The sequence below is a fragment of the Onychomys torridus genome, chromosome 5 (assembly GCF_903995425.1).
Source record: "Onychomys torridus chromosome 5, mOncTor1.1, whole genome shotgun sequence".
In the NCBI taxonomy this organism is placed as follows: Eukaryota; Metazoa; Chordata; class Mammalia; order Rodentia; family Cricetidae; genus Onychomys; species Onychomys torridus.
Window position 1 is genome coordinate 104,404,730 of NC_050447.1, and position 16,845 is coordinate 104,421,574.

At 43.6% G+C, this 16,845-nt stretch overlaps 1 protein-coding gene across 2 annotated transcripts in view; it reads left to right on the forward strand.

Annotated features, from left to right (window-relative positions):
- Dusp22 (dual specificity phosphatase 22) overlaps nucleotides 1–16,845 on the forward strand; it is a 60,333-nt gene that overhangs the window by 26,291 nt on the left and 17,197 nt on the right. For both annotated transcript variants that reach the window (XM_036187818.1, XM_036187817.1), the window contains exon 4: nucleotides 13,944–13,993. In XM_036187818.1, the coding sequence (XP_036043711.1) occupies nucleotides 13,944–13,993 (50 nt within the window). The remainder of the gene's footprint in view (nucleotides 1–13,943; nucleotides 13,994–16,845) is intronic.

Consider the following 16,845-nt stretch of genomic DNA (forward strand, 5'->3'; position numbering starts at 1 on the left):
TGTTCCATATAAAGCAGATGGGCAGGATTTAGTGGGCATGTGATGTCTGTTAAGGTGTTCAAAGGGGAACTGGCTCAGTTTGGCGGAAGTAACCAAATAGCATCTACAGAGGGACGTGTGTCTCTGGCCCTGGGTCAGGACAGTCCAGTGTATGGCTGGCAGACACCAGGCCCCCGAGCACTGTGATGAGCAGGCCATAGTCTATCCCAAGGGCTCCATGTATTGCAGGCTCTTTAGGAGGAGGCCTCAGAATGTACATTCAGAAGTTTGAGTGGCAAGTGGAAACTCTAAAGTGGTGAAATGCAAAATCGGCGCTCAAGGTTACTATGAACACCATATTGTTCATCACCATAGGTGATTGTTTAAGTGGTCCAGGTTTACTTAAGAGTAGTTTAAGCAAATCTGCTGTTTTGGGGTTCTCTTAATTCATTGCTAGGTAGTGACACAGGTGGATCAGTGTCTGCCCACACCTGCAAGGGAAGTGATGCAATGTTATTTGAAATTCTGAGTCTGAAGCAATAGTGCCTACTGGTTCCTCAGTGCAGGCCAGGCAAACAAGCTGTGTCCAGATGCTTTTGAAATGTGCTCCCCTCCCTGTAGCCTGACTCCCTGAGATGTTCTGGGGACTTGTGGGGGAGTTGGGGGGGGGAAGGAAGGCATTCAGGCCGGGATATGCATTGAGACATTGCTGGTCTCCTTCCGGTTGTTACCACAACTACAGCAGATATCAGTTTCCAGCCTTGATCATAAACCAGGCAAACTGTTGGCCACCTCTTGGCCTCTTTATGGGAAAGTAAGCAGTGCAGGGTCAAAGTTATAGAAAGCCAAACTAGATGGTTCACAGTGTGCCCAGTATCTTAAAACCTCTCTTTTTTTCTCTTCCTCTTTCTCTCCTTCCCTTCATCCCTTCCGTCCAATTTTCTTCTTTTGTCTTACTAAGGATTTAACCTAGGACTTCTGCAAACTAGGCAAGCACTCCCCCACTAAATTACTTATCCAAACCCTTTTCAGGCACAGTCTCATTAAGTAGCCCAGGCTAGACTTGAATTCATTCTAGTCCAGTCAGGCCTTGAACTTATGATCCTGCCTCAGCCTTGCAAGTAGCTGGAGTTACAGGACTGCACCACCAAGTCCAGCTTGGAACTTCCTTTTCTTCCCCCAGACTCTCTTGAGGTTGAAGTGAGATGAGCCACAGTGCACTTTGTTCTTTTGACAAGAACTGTGGCCAGTGCCAGATCTAGGAAGACATAGGTGAGGACCAGGTATCTTCCTTGTTACTCGGTAATGCTAGGGTGAGGTAGTTTGGGTGAACAGAACCAAGCCCAGACATTGAGACTCCCACTCTTAGGAACTTGCTAGCATGATGTGGCAAATATAACCTAATTTTCATAAATCAGAGCTCCCTTTCCAAGGAGCCAGCTTTGTGGTCCCAGGGAAAGGCAATTAGTTACTTACAAAGGATGGTGAACTTCAGCTGCATTGTGTTGTGAATTTTACCCTCAAGAAGACTGTCTCATGGCTAACCCAGTATGAACAGGTCTCTTGAACATCTCTTTTTGTTTTGTTACTCTTTATATTTGAGATTCCCTGTCTCTTCTGATGAAACTGATCTTCCTGCTTCTGCATGAACAATGATGTTACAACCAATGTCTCTAACTGGTCATTCTAAGATCCTGGTGACCCTCTGCCTCTTCAGTGGCCACACTGCTATCTGCCCTGGGGCTTTCCCAATGTGAGCTCTGCCCAAGGCGGCCTGGGGCTTCTGTCTGTGTCCAGTGCTAGAGCATACAGCTGTTGAAATAAAAATAGCCTATCACTGCTCACAGTGGAAGAGGGGAGGGGTGTGGTAAAGCACTGCCCCAGCAAAGGGAGGCCCTAGGATTCTGTGCCTAAGCTAAAAGACGAGGTGCCCTTCCAGGTGCACCTAGCAGTTGTAAACCTCAGGCAGTACCATGACAACCATGGCAGCATTCACATTTAACCACATTGCAGAAGGGTGCTGCTCTTTATGTGGAGTAGAAATGATAGAATGCCACCCCAACCTTACTTCTCCATAATTGCCCAGCTCCTGAATCCTTTTCTAGTCTGAAAGCGTCTTGCCCTGTTCATGTGGTTGCTAAATTTGGCCTCTACTTTTGGGAGGCTGAACCCCACCTTCAAGGAATTGGCTAGCCCTTAAGAGCAATACCCAATTCGAGTCAATGTTTACCTCCTGAAACATGTCCAAGGTGTGGCCCAGAGAAGGAACAGAGAGCCAGACTAGAGTGTATTGGATGCTGTTTAAAACGGGCTTTGACTGCACTGTACACATCCATTCCTGAAAGCAGGGGTAGTGATACAGCCGGTAACTCCGACCATCGCTGACTGCACAGCCTTCACAGGCAAGGCCCTCTAAGAACTCACTGGCTGTTCCACACTGTGGCCTGTGCCCTCTGAACACTTGTGCTTAAGGGACAGCCATGTCTCACCAAGAGAGTGAGGCTGGCTGGGCAGGTAACCCTCCTGGGAACACAGCTGCTGGTTCACTTCCTAGTCTGTGTACAGGTGCTGTTTGCTGATAGCTGAGCAGATAAGTAGGACAGCCATCAGTGAGAGCCACTAATGACACACCTGGTGTCAGCCATGTTTTCAGCGTCTACTGTGTACTGGCCTTTGGGGTCTTTCACATTTGATCCCATTTCCTCATGTTATAACCCCCCTCCCACTGAGTAGCAGAATAAGGAAGAGAACGGAGCGTAGCTATTGTTTAAGAAGGGTGCAGTTCTAAAACAACAGTATGCTGAGTCAGATACTATGAAATTAGAAAAGAAAGTGAGCCAGGAAAATGAGCTTCATGTCATCTGAATGGGTGTGTGAAAAGGGTCTGCCTAGACCAGGGCTCAGTGCATGTTTGTCTGTCAAGACCAGGAGAGTAAGGATTTGGGGTTTGGAGGTTCTGTTAAAGCGTCTCAACTCTGCTGTGAGCATGGAAGCATAGGTTGTATATAAAGAAGAGTTTGACTACCTAGGCAAACACAGGCCTCAGTTTGCCCTCCTTGCCTTTACTGTCAGTGCCTCAGAGGAGTGGGCATGGCATGACTCCAGAGGCCAGCTGGCATGGAGCTTGAATGGCTTCTGAGAATGTATGAATGAATGGATTTGCATTATACTGATGTTGCAATTTTCCATTCTTTTTGAAGTTAAAATATAATTACATCATTTTCTCCTTCCCTTTTCTCTCTCCAATCCTTCTATAATCCTCCCTTTAAAATTCATGGCCTCTATTTCTTTAATTGTTGTGTTTTGTATACACATACATATATATGTTTGTATCCACATGTGTATATTCATATTCCTTAATATATAAGTACAACCTGTTCAGTCTGTATAATGTATATTATTTCAGGGCTGACTACTTGGTATTGGATAACCAATTTGAAGGCTCTTTCCTAGAGAAACCCATTTCTCCTGCTCTCATCATTCCTTAGTTGCCTGTAACTCTTTGTCTAGAGTTGATGCCCCAGAGATTGCCCCCTTCCATGTTATCATGTCTGTTGGTGGCATCCTGTTCGTATCTTCTCTTGGAAACCATTGCAACAAATGGCGACCATTACCGAGAACCACAGCCCATCAAAATGTAGAGAACAAGTGACCATGTGGTACTCAGCCCCAACTGATACATTGGCAACACATCTGCACCTGAAGCTTGGGGATCATAGCAGAGAAGAGGTGGCAAGATTATAAGAGCCAAAGAAACAGGACATTTCTGTGGAATTTTGTTTCATAGAAATTTCAGAAAACCTAGATCCATGAAGTCTCATTATAATGGCTGCCTAAATATTCCATTCTTTTTTGTTTTGTTTTGTTTGTTTGTTTTCAAGATAGGGTTTCTCCGTGTAGTTTTGGTGCCTGGCCTGGATCTCGCTCTGTAGACCAGGCTGGCCTCTAACTCATAGAGATCTGCCTGGCTCTGCCTCCTGAGCACTGGGATTAAAGGCGTGTGCCATCACCGCCTGGCAATATTTCATTCTTAATGAGCATGTTCACCGTATGTCCTGTTGAGACCATTAATTAGCATCAGGCAGTGAAAGTTGAGGTTCAGGCCTTCTAAGATGAAGGTATCAGTGTGGCTGCATGGAACCATTGTTTCTAAAGCCAACTCCAAGTTTCATAGCCAGTTTAGGGACTGTGCCTTTAGGACATGGAGGTTTAAAATTTTAAAGATGCATCTACCTTTTGAAGCATCCTTTTCTTCACTTAAAGACCTTTGTTGCTGATTTTCAAGGAGGAAGAGCTAAGAGACTGAGAAAGCAGTGACCACTGTGAGAGTTTGGGATAAAGCCACCCAAGCCTGGCATGCTGGGCTAAGGCTTCTACATTCTGGGGTCTTGGAGACACTCAGAACACAGAGCTGGAGTCTTTGTAAGTCGTCAACACTGTGTTGAAGTTCTGCTGAGGAAAGGCCATTGGGAGAAGCCTGTGGAAAAGGAATCATAGAGACTATAAACCACAGAGTTCAAGGGAGGAGAACAGGGACTCATGCAATCCAGTGGCCCTGAGCAGGCCAAGCTGGGGGTGGAGAGAGCAGATTTCGATAGGCTGGGGCTGTGGACACTACTGTTCTTGAAGTTGGATCTTCTTTACTTTTCAGATTCAGAGATGCTACTGAGTATTTTTTAGGCAAACATGGTCAGATAAAAATGTATCTTTTACAAAAATAATGTTTTCCTCAATGATTTTCTCCTACTCGTTTCTTAGCAGCCATTCACAATCACTTTTTGATGTGATCGGATGGCGCTACCCTTCACAAAGGTACACTGCAGGATACCTGGGTTTGGAGCACATGTTAAACTGGCCCCAGATTTTCTGAGTCACCGCTGGTCCATCAACTAACCCTCCCACTATAGCAGACCTGGAAGAGATGGGGAGGTGGGGCAGCCTGGATCTCCCTCATTGCCTTCCTATAATCAATCCCATGTGGGCCAGAGGAAACCCCTTGTAACTGAGGCCTCTTTGGTCTTTCTTTGAAATACCTTGAACAAAAATAAACATCAGAATCCTCTTCTGTCACTCTGACAAGTCAAATGTGTGTCGTTATTTGACTAACCTGAAAACAGCAGCAGGTGTAGAGGCTTCTGATTTGCATCTTGGCTCACAAACCGAGCCCAAGGCTAAATCTTACCTCTCCACTCTGACCTTCCCACTCCCCCAAACCCCACTGAGGACCACAGTGTTCTTGGAAGTTGTTATTTGTAGTATATTGCCTAAATTTAGCATGCAGGAAGAATCAGTGGCAAATGGGTACTTTCAGAAAATGTCTTTTCAGTTCAGAATCTAGACTGAAGGCATGCATTATGGAGTGTTACTACAAGGCCCTGTTTATCTCCAGTGATGGTTTTCTTTAGTAATTCCATTGACATTTTGCCGTGATACTAAAAATTTAAAAAGGAAGTGACCAAGAATCTAGACCTTACCTATTCTTTATTTTCTATACTGATTTCTAATTGCTTGTCAAATGACACTTAGAGTGTTCTTAGATTATTCTTCCTGGGGATATAACCTTGACTTATACTTTTCCTTTTAATACAAAGTAATTTTTTCAGCTGTTATGGGCTATGTGTAAATTCTTAGATTGAAGAAAGACATCAATCCAAACTCATGGACCAGACACTGCATTTGGCTTGCATACATACTTGGCGCGATAGAGGTGCCAGTTCCCAGTGCCTCTCTGGAACAGATGCCCTTGCAAGGAGGAGGCCTTATGAAGGAAACCAAAGTGGCCTCACCCGGAATGTGCATCTCGTGGAAGTTTCCAGTCAGCAGTTGTCATCTCTTGGGTCTGTGGCCTCCAAGAATCCAGTTTTCAAAGGTTTTCTTACCTTTCGGTTTAGATGAAATGCAGAAGTACTCAGATCCAGAGACAGAGGTGAGAATGGTCATCTGCAGGGGGAATAAATAGAGAAGGAAAAAGAGTTGGTATTTATGGGAACCAAATCTGATTTGGGAAGAAGAGGAAGCTCCAGATATAGATGATGGTGACGATCTACAACTATGAAGATGTTCACTTGGGAAAGATCAGTGTGGTCCCTGGTACAATGGCTGTGTCTGTTGTCATGGGTATTTAGAAGATGAGACAGGGGCTTCCCTTAAATGCACAAGTAAAGGCCAGCCTGGGTAGCATAGAGAATCCCTACTACAAACAAACCAACCAAACCTGGTGGCACAGGCCTATAACTACAGCTACTCTGGAGGCTGCAGCAGAAGGATAAAGTTCAAGGCCAATCTTGGCAACTTAGTAGGACCCTGTTTCAAAATAGGAAATAAAAAGAGGGCTAGGAATAATGATTAGGTAGTAGAGCATTAGCCTAGCATGTAAAAGGCCTTGCCTCAATATCCAGTTTTGGCAAAATAATAATAATAATAATAATAATAATAATAATAATAATAATAATAAATTTAAGGTCGTAAATTTGCATTATGTATGTTTAATTTTGTGGTGCTGATACTGATAGTCAGTATGCGTCTTGAGTGTTTCCAGGCTTCTAATCCAAAGGATTAAAAGTGAGTGCTTACACAGATTTGTAAAAGTATCAAGGAAATTATTTAGAACAAAACAGCAGAAAAGATCAGAATACAGTGAAAGAGAGCAGGGCCATGAGGGTACAGATACTCAAGGGCCCCTATTATTGTTCAGGGCTTCCTTTTATGGACTCAAGAGAAGAACTTTGGTTCCTGGTGGGTATAGTTTGCATGGTTCTCTACTGAGTGATAGATTATCTGTTTTTCTACTGTGCATGTCCCCATATGCATCTGATTTTAATTATATGCATGCCCAATTTTGCATAGGCATAAGATGGTAAGTAGAGGATTCTCCCTGGAAGTATACTTGAGCATACACAGTTTTTTCCTTCATACTAAATACATTAGGAATATACTTGAATAGAAACTGTCGAAATTTTATTGTATTAGGGGTAGAGTAATTTATACTGTTGTTCAAAAGAGGAAATGTACATGTAGTCCAGTGCAGGTGGGGATCCAGTGTTGCTAGATGCTTTATTTAGAGAGGACTATGTGTACATAATACATAGAGGTAATGGATCTAGGCTGCCCAGTGCATTCCTAGAGAGAGCAGGTGTGTATAACCCAAACCAAGTAGGGTCAGATTACTAAACTATTTCCTTTCCTGCCTCAGTTCTGTGGGTTGCTGTTACCTGTGGAACACACTTTTGCTATGTGATTTGGGAGTTTTGATTGTTTCTGTTTTGAGACGGTCTCGTGTAGCTCAGGCTAGCCTCATACCAGCTAGATAGCTGAAAATGGCCTTGAACTCTGGTCCTTCTGCTTCTGTCCACTAAATACTTGCTTGTTTGGGAAAGACCTGCTTACCAGGCCTCCTGGGAATCTGAATGGGCTTGTTTATCAAAGAAAATATGCCATATTTGTAGGAGGGAGACCCTTGGATCACCCATCCTGTCTCTGGTACTGAATTCTAATAGTGACATCTTTTATTGGCAGCTAAAATAACTTTTCCATTGTGTGGATTTCTAGCCCCTTCCAGAACTTATTCTCTTTCATTTGTTTTTAATACTTCTACAAGGATTCAGTTGTGTTCTTTGTTTTTTAGACAGGTACAGAGTATTTGTACATATTTTGCCACATGTATATAATGTGCAGTAATCAAATCAGCCACATGTGGCACCTCCATCCTCTCTGCTGCGATCTTTACTTCCCTGCCTTGTTCTGGAGTCATTGTCTCCAACATCCCCTTTGCTGTTACCAGGCTTCTCCACACCCCCTCCCCTGCCTAATATCCACTAGGCCCCTCGTATGAGAAGAACAGCTTTAGCTCCTGTGTGTAAGGGAGATCCTCTGTGGGTCTGTAATGCCCTCAGGGCCCAGCCATGTTGCTGTCCAGGTAAGATGGGGTTCTGTTTGTAAGTGCTTCCTTTAGCTTCCTTGTGAGAAAGAGAATGACTGTGCACAGCTGGATCTTTTGAAAAGCAGGTCACCTGGATTCTCAGCAGACACTTACTCTGGGTGTGTGTTTGGGGGGGGGGGTAGTTTTAGAAATTGTACTTGAAACAAGCAAGAGTTTGGCCTCTTTCCTGGTTTTGTGATCAGAAGCTTGGCCCTGCTTCTCAGGTATGTGCCTGTCTGTCATTTTAAGTGTAATTTTTAGTTTCAGTCCAAAGAAAGGCAAAAACCTACCTTTTAGTGGTTATTCTACTTGCTGAAACAGAAAACTGAAAAATGGTGGAACTTTTGAGACAATGACAGTTTTGGCTTATTCAGATCAAGCCTCTGATATACTTTCTGAACTTTCTTCTTCCTCAGTGATGTCTGTTGATGTAATTTCTCTCTGAACTTTCTTCTTCCCCAGGGTTGTCTATTGACGTAATTTCAAAACCCAAATACAAGAATTTCAGCAGGAAGCTTCTCAGGGTAGATCCCTCAGAACTCTCTTACTCCTCCTGTCCTGAGTTTTTTGGCTTTTGTACCATGTGGTTCCTGGGGTGATAAATATACAGCCTGTGTCGTCTCCTACTGTGGGCACCGAGTGCTGGCACCTTCCCTTGTCTCTGGATTATGGTGCCTGCCTCACCAGTATTGCTGCTGTTCCTGGTTATGTTGGGCCACTCAGAAGGCCACACAGGACAAAGAAATGAGCTCTTCCTATGTTCCTATGGGAACTGTGGCTCCTAAAGCACAGGCAGCTCACTAACAATTCTTGTGTTTCAGTGCAACACAAAACTAACTGCTCTGGGGTTTGAAAAGTTGTGACAATGATGTTCAGTAGCTCCATGAATGTTAACTGGCTTCCCACTAGCCACTATTGAAACACTATAGAAAGTGCTCAATTTTTATTTTTCTTTATTTTGTAAGAATTTTATTTCAAGGAACAGAAAACCAATTTTATTTTTATGTGTTTCAAAATTTTAGAGGGAACATGAAGCAGAAAATATGTAACAAACACTATACTCCTGGAAATGCTGTTGCTATTTTTACTATTTGTAGATTTTTTTTAGATTGTTGATGTTTTTTAAGGTTTTTTTTTTTTTTAACCTGATTTTTGCTGTCCTTTCCATAATGTAAGTAAACGCATCCTACCTTTTATCTGTCTCTCTGCAAAGCTCTCCAGAGCACAATCCTCTATATAGATCATAGAGAGGGAATGTCTGTTCCGCTTAGTAGTACAGGGTGATTTTAAGTCAGCCCAGCTTTCTGGTGGCGCAGGGGTCTCAGTGCTGCTTTCTGAATTAGTAACTAACTGTTAAAAGCTGTGCACATGTGCAGGCATCTGACGCCCTTTGGGTAGCTGTAGTTCTGCCTTCTGTGGCCTCAAAGATATCTGTGCTTTGTTAATGACTAAGTCACGATAAATAGATGCTCTTGGGGGCCAGCAGCTAAACCTTTGTGACGGTTTTGACTCCTTCCATGACTAGATTTGCATATTTCTTATTGTAGGTCATAGTGAAGTGGTTTGTGTTCTGTTTGAGTATCACTAGAGCATATGTAGACAACGTGCCCTTTGCATGGCCTAAAACCTAGCTCTCCTCCTTCCCTGATGGCACTTACCAGCACATGCACACCCTGCATTCTTCTCCTGTCGTGATCTCTATGGAGCTGATTAGCACTTATCCTCAGCATGCAGACTTGGAGTGAATGCCTCCCACAGCCCAGACATCAATCATTCCAGGAATTTAGCTGTTCTTGTGGTTATACACACAGTCTTTGATGCTGTAGCATCTTGTCCTTTTTTCTCTGTCTTGCTTTAACAGCACAGGGTACTCAAATGTGATTGAGAGCCACACGTTCGTCTTTACAAGTTAGTGAGGAGGAAGCCAAAGCTGCCACCTGCCCATCTCAGCCATGAGGGCCAGGAGCCTAGAGTGACAGACAGCATGTCACTTCATTATCCTGGGGCTCACACAGAGAGAATGCCTTCCACCTGCTTCCTATGGCTGGTAGATTTTCCTGAATACTGGGCAGGTTCTACTTTGTGGGCCCAAGCGTATTTCCTTATGTGCGTCAGGTAGCACAGAGGTAAATGTGGCCCTATCTGGCATAGCATACAGGAAGCAGAATGATTCCCACTTACCTGATAACAAGTGTTCAAGGCATATGCTTTAGTAGGCAGAATGCTCCTGGCCTAAACTCTGACCATTCTCTTCATTGTCTCTGTTTTTGTTTATCATCTCAGTACATAGATTCTACTAGAATGTTGTGGCTATTCATCACCATGAGGGAGAAGTAGGCATTTCTGTGCTGTCCTGGAGGGGCCACTTAGCCCTTTGCCTGACTGGAGTTGCCAGGCTGAGGTTGCTGTAGTACACTTGAGAATCCTGTGCTCTGGAAGTATGGTCTGCCATGGGGATGGAGGGAGTATGTGGGAAGAAGAAATTCACAAGCTTTGGGCCTGACCACCTAACTGCCAGATCTCTCACTCAAGAGCAAAAAAAGAATGAGGCACTCCCATTTAGCTGTAGGAAGCAATGGGTGTGTGTATTCGACAACAGGCTTGTTCATCTCAGTGGAAGAGAGTACAAAATGACTTTTTTTTGGCAGAAGTACTTTCTTTTCTAGTGTCTTACCCATCAAATGACGCCATGATATGCCCCTAGGTTTGGAAGAGTGTTAAGTGTTTAAAATAACTGGTCAGCGTTCCTAGCATAGCACGGCTTCAGGAGCCCAGGAAACCTGAAGAGAGGCAAAATAGGCTGGAGGGCTGGCAAGTGGACATACAAAGGAGAGCCCATTGCCTCCCTTCCCTGTCCTGTCAGCAGATCTTCCACACTCGGCAAAGCCCGTTTGCTCTCAGGTGGGATGCTCCTATGAATAATCAGAGGTAGACTTCATCTTCTCCAGGACTCAGAAGCCTGTACAGAAAGATGCAATAACTGCTGTTTATAATGATTTTCTTTCAAATAATGATTAAATAAGTTGATTCTTTTTTCAAAAGTTGCACAGAAGTGATGAAGGAAAATTGATTTTTATTTTGAGTTTTTTCTCATGCTACCCCCAACCAATAATAGCAGATGGGAAGGGAGGGGGTTGTACCATTCAGGTATTTATTTGCTGACAACATATCACACTCTGAGCCAGTTTCAGCAGAAAAGGGCAAATTAATAGGCAGTTGGAGGCTCATAGTTTGTTCATAAGAGCTAGAGAAATGGGTTCTATGCTAAAGTCCCAGAACCAGCTCATCTTTCCCATTATACAACTGTCGGATGTGCTCTGCCTCCACCTGTACCAGCAAAGCATGAGCTGCCATGCTCTGTCCCTTCTGCTAGCTCAGAACTTGCCTTTTTGTAAGCTTCCCAAAACTAGAGGGCCTGGTGCTGAGTCTGCACCAAGCATAAGGATGGGTCGGCAAGATGCCTATACTGTAGTTGTCTAGTTACAGCTCTAGTGACCCTCCCGGGTGACCAGATCAACACTAAAAATTACAGAAAGACTTGAAGTAAATCTAAAAAGCAGGTTGTTTTATAACTTCCACTCCCTAGGAACTTGGCTGCATTTGTATCATTATTGTGCATCATGCTGACCTCTCACACTAATTAGTTCTTCTCTCTGGCTGTCCAAGACAAAGTGACAAGATTCTGTGACATTTGGCAGATATAAGAGAAAGTTCACGAATGGTTCATCTATCCTTTACCATATTTATTGGTAAAATTATTAAGGCCACTCCACGTAGTTAAAAGGGAGGTTTATTTTGTGGGGTAACGTACAAATGAAGGGATAGGATTTAGGGTCTGGCAAAGGTATGGCACAGTCTGGTAGTGTTCTCTGGAGAACTCTGCTCGGTCTACCTCCTGCATCCAGCATCCCAGAACCAAGAGAGAGCCCACCTCTCGATCCTGGGTCTTCTGCTTCCTCCTCCTCCACCCTGCCTTGTGGGCGTGACCATTACCAAAAGCCTCAATGGGGGTTGGAACTTCCAGGCCAATGCTGGGATGGCTATCCACTACATCTCCCCCTTTTGTCTAAATAAGAAAGTTCTAACCTAATACAAGACTATATACAAAGAGATGGTTATCAAATATTGTCCAGGAGTAATGAGGGATAATGACCTAGATAAGTTGGAATTACAATAAGTGCAAACAATATCAAGCAAAAAACACATAGTAAAATCCAGGGAAGTCTAGAGCATGGGTAGGTGGCATGTTACAAAGATCATTCCAAAAGGTGTCCTATCCTAAAGAACCTGAGTCTAATACTTAATATATTCTATCTAAGATATTATATATGTATATATACTAAGTTGTAACTATAACTGCTAATCTTCAACCTCATCAAAGACCTGAGAAGGAATATAATAATACCTGAGAAATGGGAGAAGGATGCAAGCAACTTTTGGGAGTCTTGCAAGAGTAGACAGAGATACCTGGCAGCTTGGACAGTCACCTAATGTTTCTCAGCATCATTGGTGCATTCAAATTGGCTACAGGCCTAGAGTATCTGACAGACCATTTTCAGAAGCAGGAATTCTGAAAGACCATCTTACCCTGTCTTGGCAAAGTATAGTGGTCGCTTTCCTTGTGTCCCGCTTGTCCAGAAAGGACAGCATTTGTACTGTCAGCAGTTGAGGCAAGGGCAGTTCTTTGCCCAGTAGGCCATTTTGTGCCAAGAAGACAAACTTCCAAATGGAAATGTCTTAGAAGCCCAACATTCTCTCAGGATTAAATTGGTGCTGCCAGAAGCAATTGTGTCTCACGTCAACAGAATTCTAAGTTATTTAAATGCCATATTCTCTAGGTCCATGAAGTGTTTGAAGATTACCTGTCCATCTGACCTATGTATTTATAAATCTGGATAAACTAACTAACATAAATTATAGAGATGACAAGCATAGGTGACAATAACTCTATAAGTCTTATCTACGTAAACAACCTCCTTGCTGGCTTGCCAGCCCGGCTAGCTCAGTCGGTAGAGCATGAGACCCTTAATCTCAGGGTCATGGGTTCGTGCCCCACGTTGGGCACCAAATATTAGTGAAATTATTAAGGCCACTCCATGTAGTTAAAAGGGAGGTTTATTTTGTGGGGTAACTTACAAATGAAGGGATAGGTTGTAGGGTCTGGCAAAGGTATGGTGCAGTCTGGTGGTGTTCTCTGGAGAACTCTGCTCAGTCTACCTCCTGCGTCCAGAGTCCCAGAACCAAGAGAGAGACCTCCTCTCAATCCTGGGTCTTCCACTTCCTCCTCCGCCCTGCCTCGTGGGCGTGACCATTACCGAAGCCTCAATGGGGGTTGGAACTTCCAGGCCAATGCTGGGATGGCTACCAACTACACATATTCCATTCCAAGGTTGCTGTTGACATTGAAGATTTTAGAATGACAATGTCCATCTTTCCTGCAGAGAAGTAAACCAGTTCTGTTTCTCTTTATATACCTTGGGTATAAAAATCATCCCCTCAAATTAGGGGGAAATAAATATGTTAGCTTACCACACGAGCTTGTAGTATTGTTCTGCAAAGCAAGCAACATTGTTTCCAGGATTTAAAGGCCTAGTAGTAGAATTGTAATGCTTATAATACTAAAATTGACATAGGAAGCTATGGCATCGCATCATAGTTGTCAGCTCTTTTGAAGGTGCTGACTAACAGTGCCTCCTTCTGAGAATCCTAAAGTAACATAGACAATATGAGAACAAGTGTTAGGATGAGTTGTGAACTTTAACACTGAAGTGCTCAAAGCCTGTTTTTAATCCCTCAAGTTTTGTCTAAATTTGTGATATTTGCTGCTTATAGACCAAAGTGTGAATATTGACATGCCATGGAAAAGAATCAGGAACCTGAATTAAAGAGTGTTTCCTTGGTTCCTTGGCAACAAAAGATGAATAAAAACTTCTCCTTTTTATTTTCTTGTTTTTTGACCTAAGTAAATGGTTCCTTTTAATACTTTACTCCACAGTGTAGTATTTTTTTAGTTTATTTATATATATATTTTTTTATCTTTCTACAGGGAGTTCAATACCTGTGTATTCCAGCAGCAGATTCACCATCTCAAAACCTGTAAGTTTTTTCTGTATTATTTGGAGAAATGAAAAATAAGTACAGTGTGTGGTTTCATGAATATTGGGCTGACTGAAAAGCCAACAGAGGATTCTGAAGACAAATAAGTAAACACTTGTATGAGTCTGTGGAGTTGCTAGTGTCCCTGCATAGCCACTGCCCTGAGGAGGGGATGAGTCAGCAGAAATCAAAACTTTCTCTGGGCCAGGGTGAACTGAGGCGGAGGTACCTTGTTATTTTTCAGTCTTAGTGTGGAATCCAAAGGCTGAGTGTCCACAGGAAGGCTCTTTTTCAAAAGACCTGAAGTCTCATGAGATGGCCCAGTCAATAAAGTGCCTGCTGTACAAGCTTGAGGACCAGAGTTCAGGACCCCAGCACCCATGGAAAACCCAGCACAGGCATGTATTTATAACCCCAGTGCTAGGGGCCTAGAGATAGATTGATCCTCAGAGCTCATTGCTCAGCTAGTCTAGCCAAATTATTGAGCCCCAGATTGAGGGAAAGACTTTGTCTCAAAAAAAATAGGTGGGGGATGATAGAGGAAACATTGGTCATCAACCTCTGGCCCCCACATACTTGTAGCTCTGTGCATGCATAGGCACACATAGATACACAAAGAACACCTAGAGTACAGAGAAGGTGCCTTAGCCAGTAAAGGGTTTGCCTTGCAAGCTTGAGGACCTCAGTGCTGATCCCCAGAGCCTATGGAAAATGCGAGGTGTTGGCGAATCTCTGGAAACTCATAGGAGAGATTGGCATGCATGGTGAGATCCTAAGCCAACGAGAGACTCTGTCTTAAACAAGAAGTGCAGGTACTTGAGGACCAACCAATACCCAAGGAAAGAAACCAGCAGCATTAATTCTAATATTTTATTAACCTAATATCTAAAATATGGCTATTATATTTAAAAATATACATGTTAAATCTAAAAATTCTAAAGCTACTTCATACCCATGCCTCCATCCTGTAACAGCAGTCTGGTGTGTATTTTCTGCCCTGAGAGCTCTTCTCTGTTTGGACAACTGCAGTGTAGGCGATCTGTGCTCACATGTAGTTTATGTGCTTCCCCTGTTAGATAGTACAGACCTCAAGCCTGACTGACAGTGACCTCCTCTTTCTTGTTTACCCAAGGCCAGACTATTGTGTTTTCATAACCGAATAAATCTCTGACATCATTTTAGTCCTGCTTATTGTTTTTTCCCTCCAAAATATGCCTATGCTTTATGTGTGTGTGTGTGTGTGTGTGTGTGTGTGTGTGTGCGCGCGCGCGCGCGCGCATGCGCGCGCACGCGCGCGCGCATGAGTGGGGGCATGTGTGTGCCATGCTGTATACTTGGGAGGTCAAAGGATAACTTCCAGGAGTCTTTCTTCTTTCATTCTGGGTCCAGGGATCTAATTTAGGTTTCAGGCTTGTGCAAAAGCATCTTTATCCACCAACCTGTCTCACAGGGTCTTCTCTGTCATTTTAACCATTTAAGAGGGATTCACAAATGTAGCTCACCACATTGAGCAATGGTGCAGCCTTGATAGGATGGGATGGAGCATTGGAGATCTGGTTATAAGTACAACAAGCACCCTTGGTCCCAAATTAGGCCTAGCAGGGATAGGTCATAGTTTCCTCCTCAGGTCTACATTTGACCATTGCAGGCTGAGATGCTAGGAACTCGATCACTTTACACATCCCACTGAAACTGGCCTCTGATTCTCTGGCTGTCCTGACCCGGATATCGGGGGCCAGCATGACAGCCCTCCTGGAACTAGTTGCTATTGTTTTACCAAAAGTGCCCCAGATTCAAATGGTATTTTTGAGTCTGAAAGGCCGCAGGGTTCATCTTCCATTGTACACAAGTGCTGGTGCATACAAATCTATGTCAGGGACAGACTACATACATACTTGTGTTTTCTGTTCCAACTGACAGGCTTCTCTAAAAGATGCCGGAATGTCAGCTATCCTTAAGTCTCCACTGCCAGAGGACAGAGAAATCATAGGTCAGGCTGTAACTTTATAAGACCTACCTATTGCAGGAGGGGCAAGGGCAGGTCTACAGTTCAATGGGTAGCTGGACAGGGGACAGGGAATAGAGTGAGAAGAAAGCACTGAGAAAGTGGGAAGTTGGAACAGACATATTCTGCCCAGGCCAGGGGTTATGTCTACCCTGACCCTTGATGTTTCAAAGAGAGGTGAGGCTTTCATACTGAGAGAGGGGGAGGCAAGATTTACCAGGAAAACAAAGTAGTAGCCTACCCTGGAAGGAGAAGCAGTAACTTTAGAGAACTTCCTTGGTTACCAGTCGTGTCAAGAAACAGAAGTGGTTGGAAGGGCATGGTCCCTGCGGAAGGAAGTGAGGCGCTGCCTTTCTCCGAAGACCACAGCAATCTTCTGCCCTTGTTTTGGTGACTATTTTTGGAATGACTGCTTCACTCTCCTCTCTAACCACGTTCAACAATGCTGTTGAATGTGTCAATACCTGATTGGCAGGAATCAAACTGGAACCTATCCTAGGTATGTGCTGTCAAGGCACATGGCCCCTGGTCTTTGAGCAGCTGTAAGATTTTAACTTTTCTAGGAGCTAAGTGCCGTCTTTGACTTCCACAACAGTGGTCTAATACCAGTACTGACAGTCCTGTACTATAGACAAGTGTCAGAAAGTCCTGCATACTGTGGGCAAGTCATTTGAACTAGTCTACACTTAAATTCTCTCATCTGAAAATGTCCCTCTCTAGGATTTGGGGAGGCAAAAATCATACGTACATGAGCATATCTCTGAACTCCAAGCACTCTGAAAGTATGGATCTATTCACTTACTACACAGTAAGTGTCTTCAGCATTACAGGAATGACAGTTGAAATA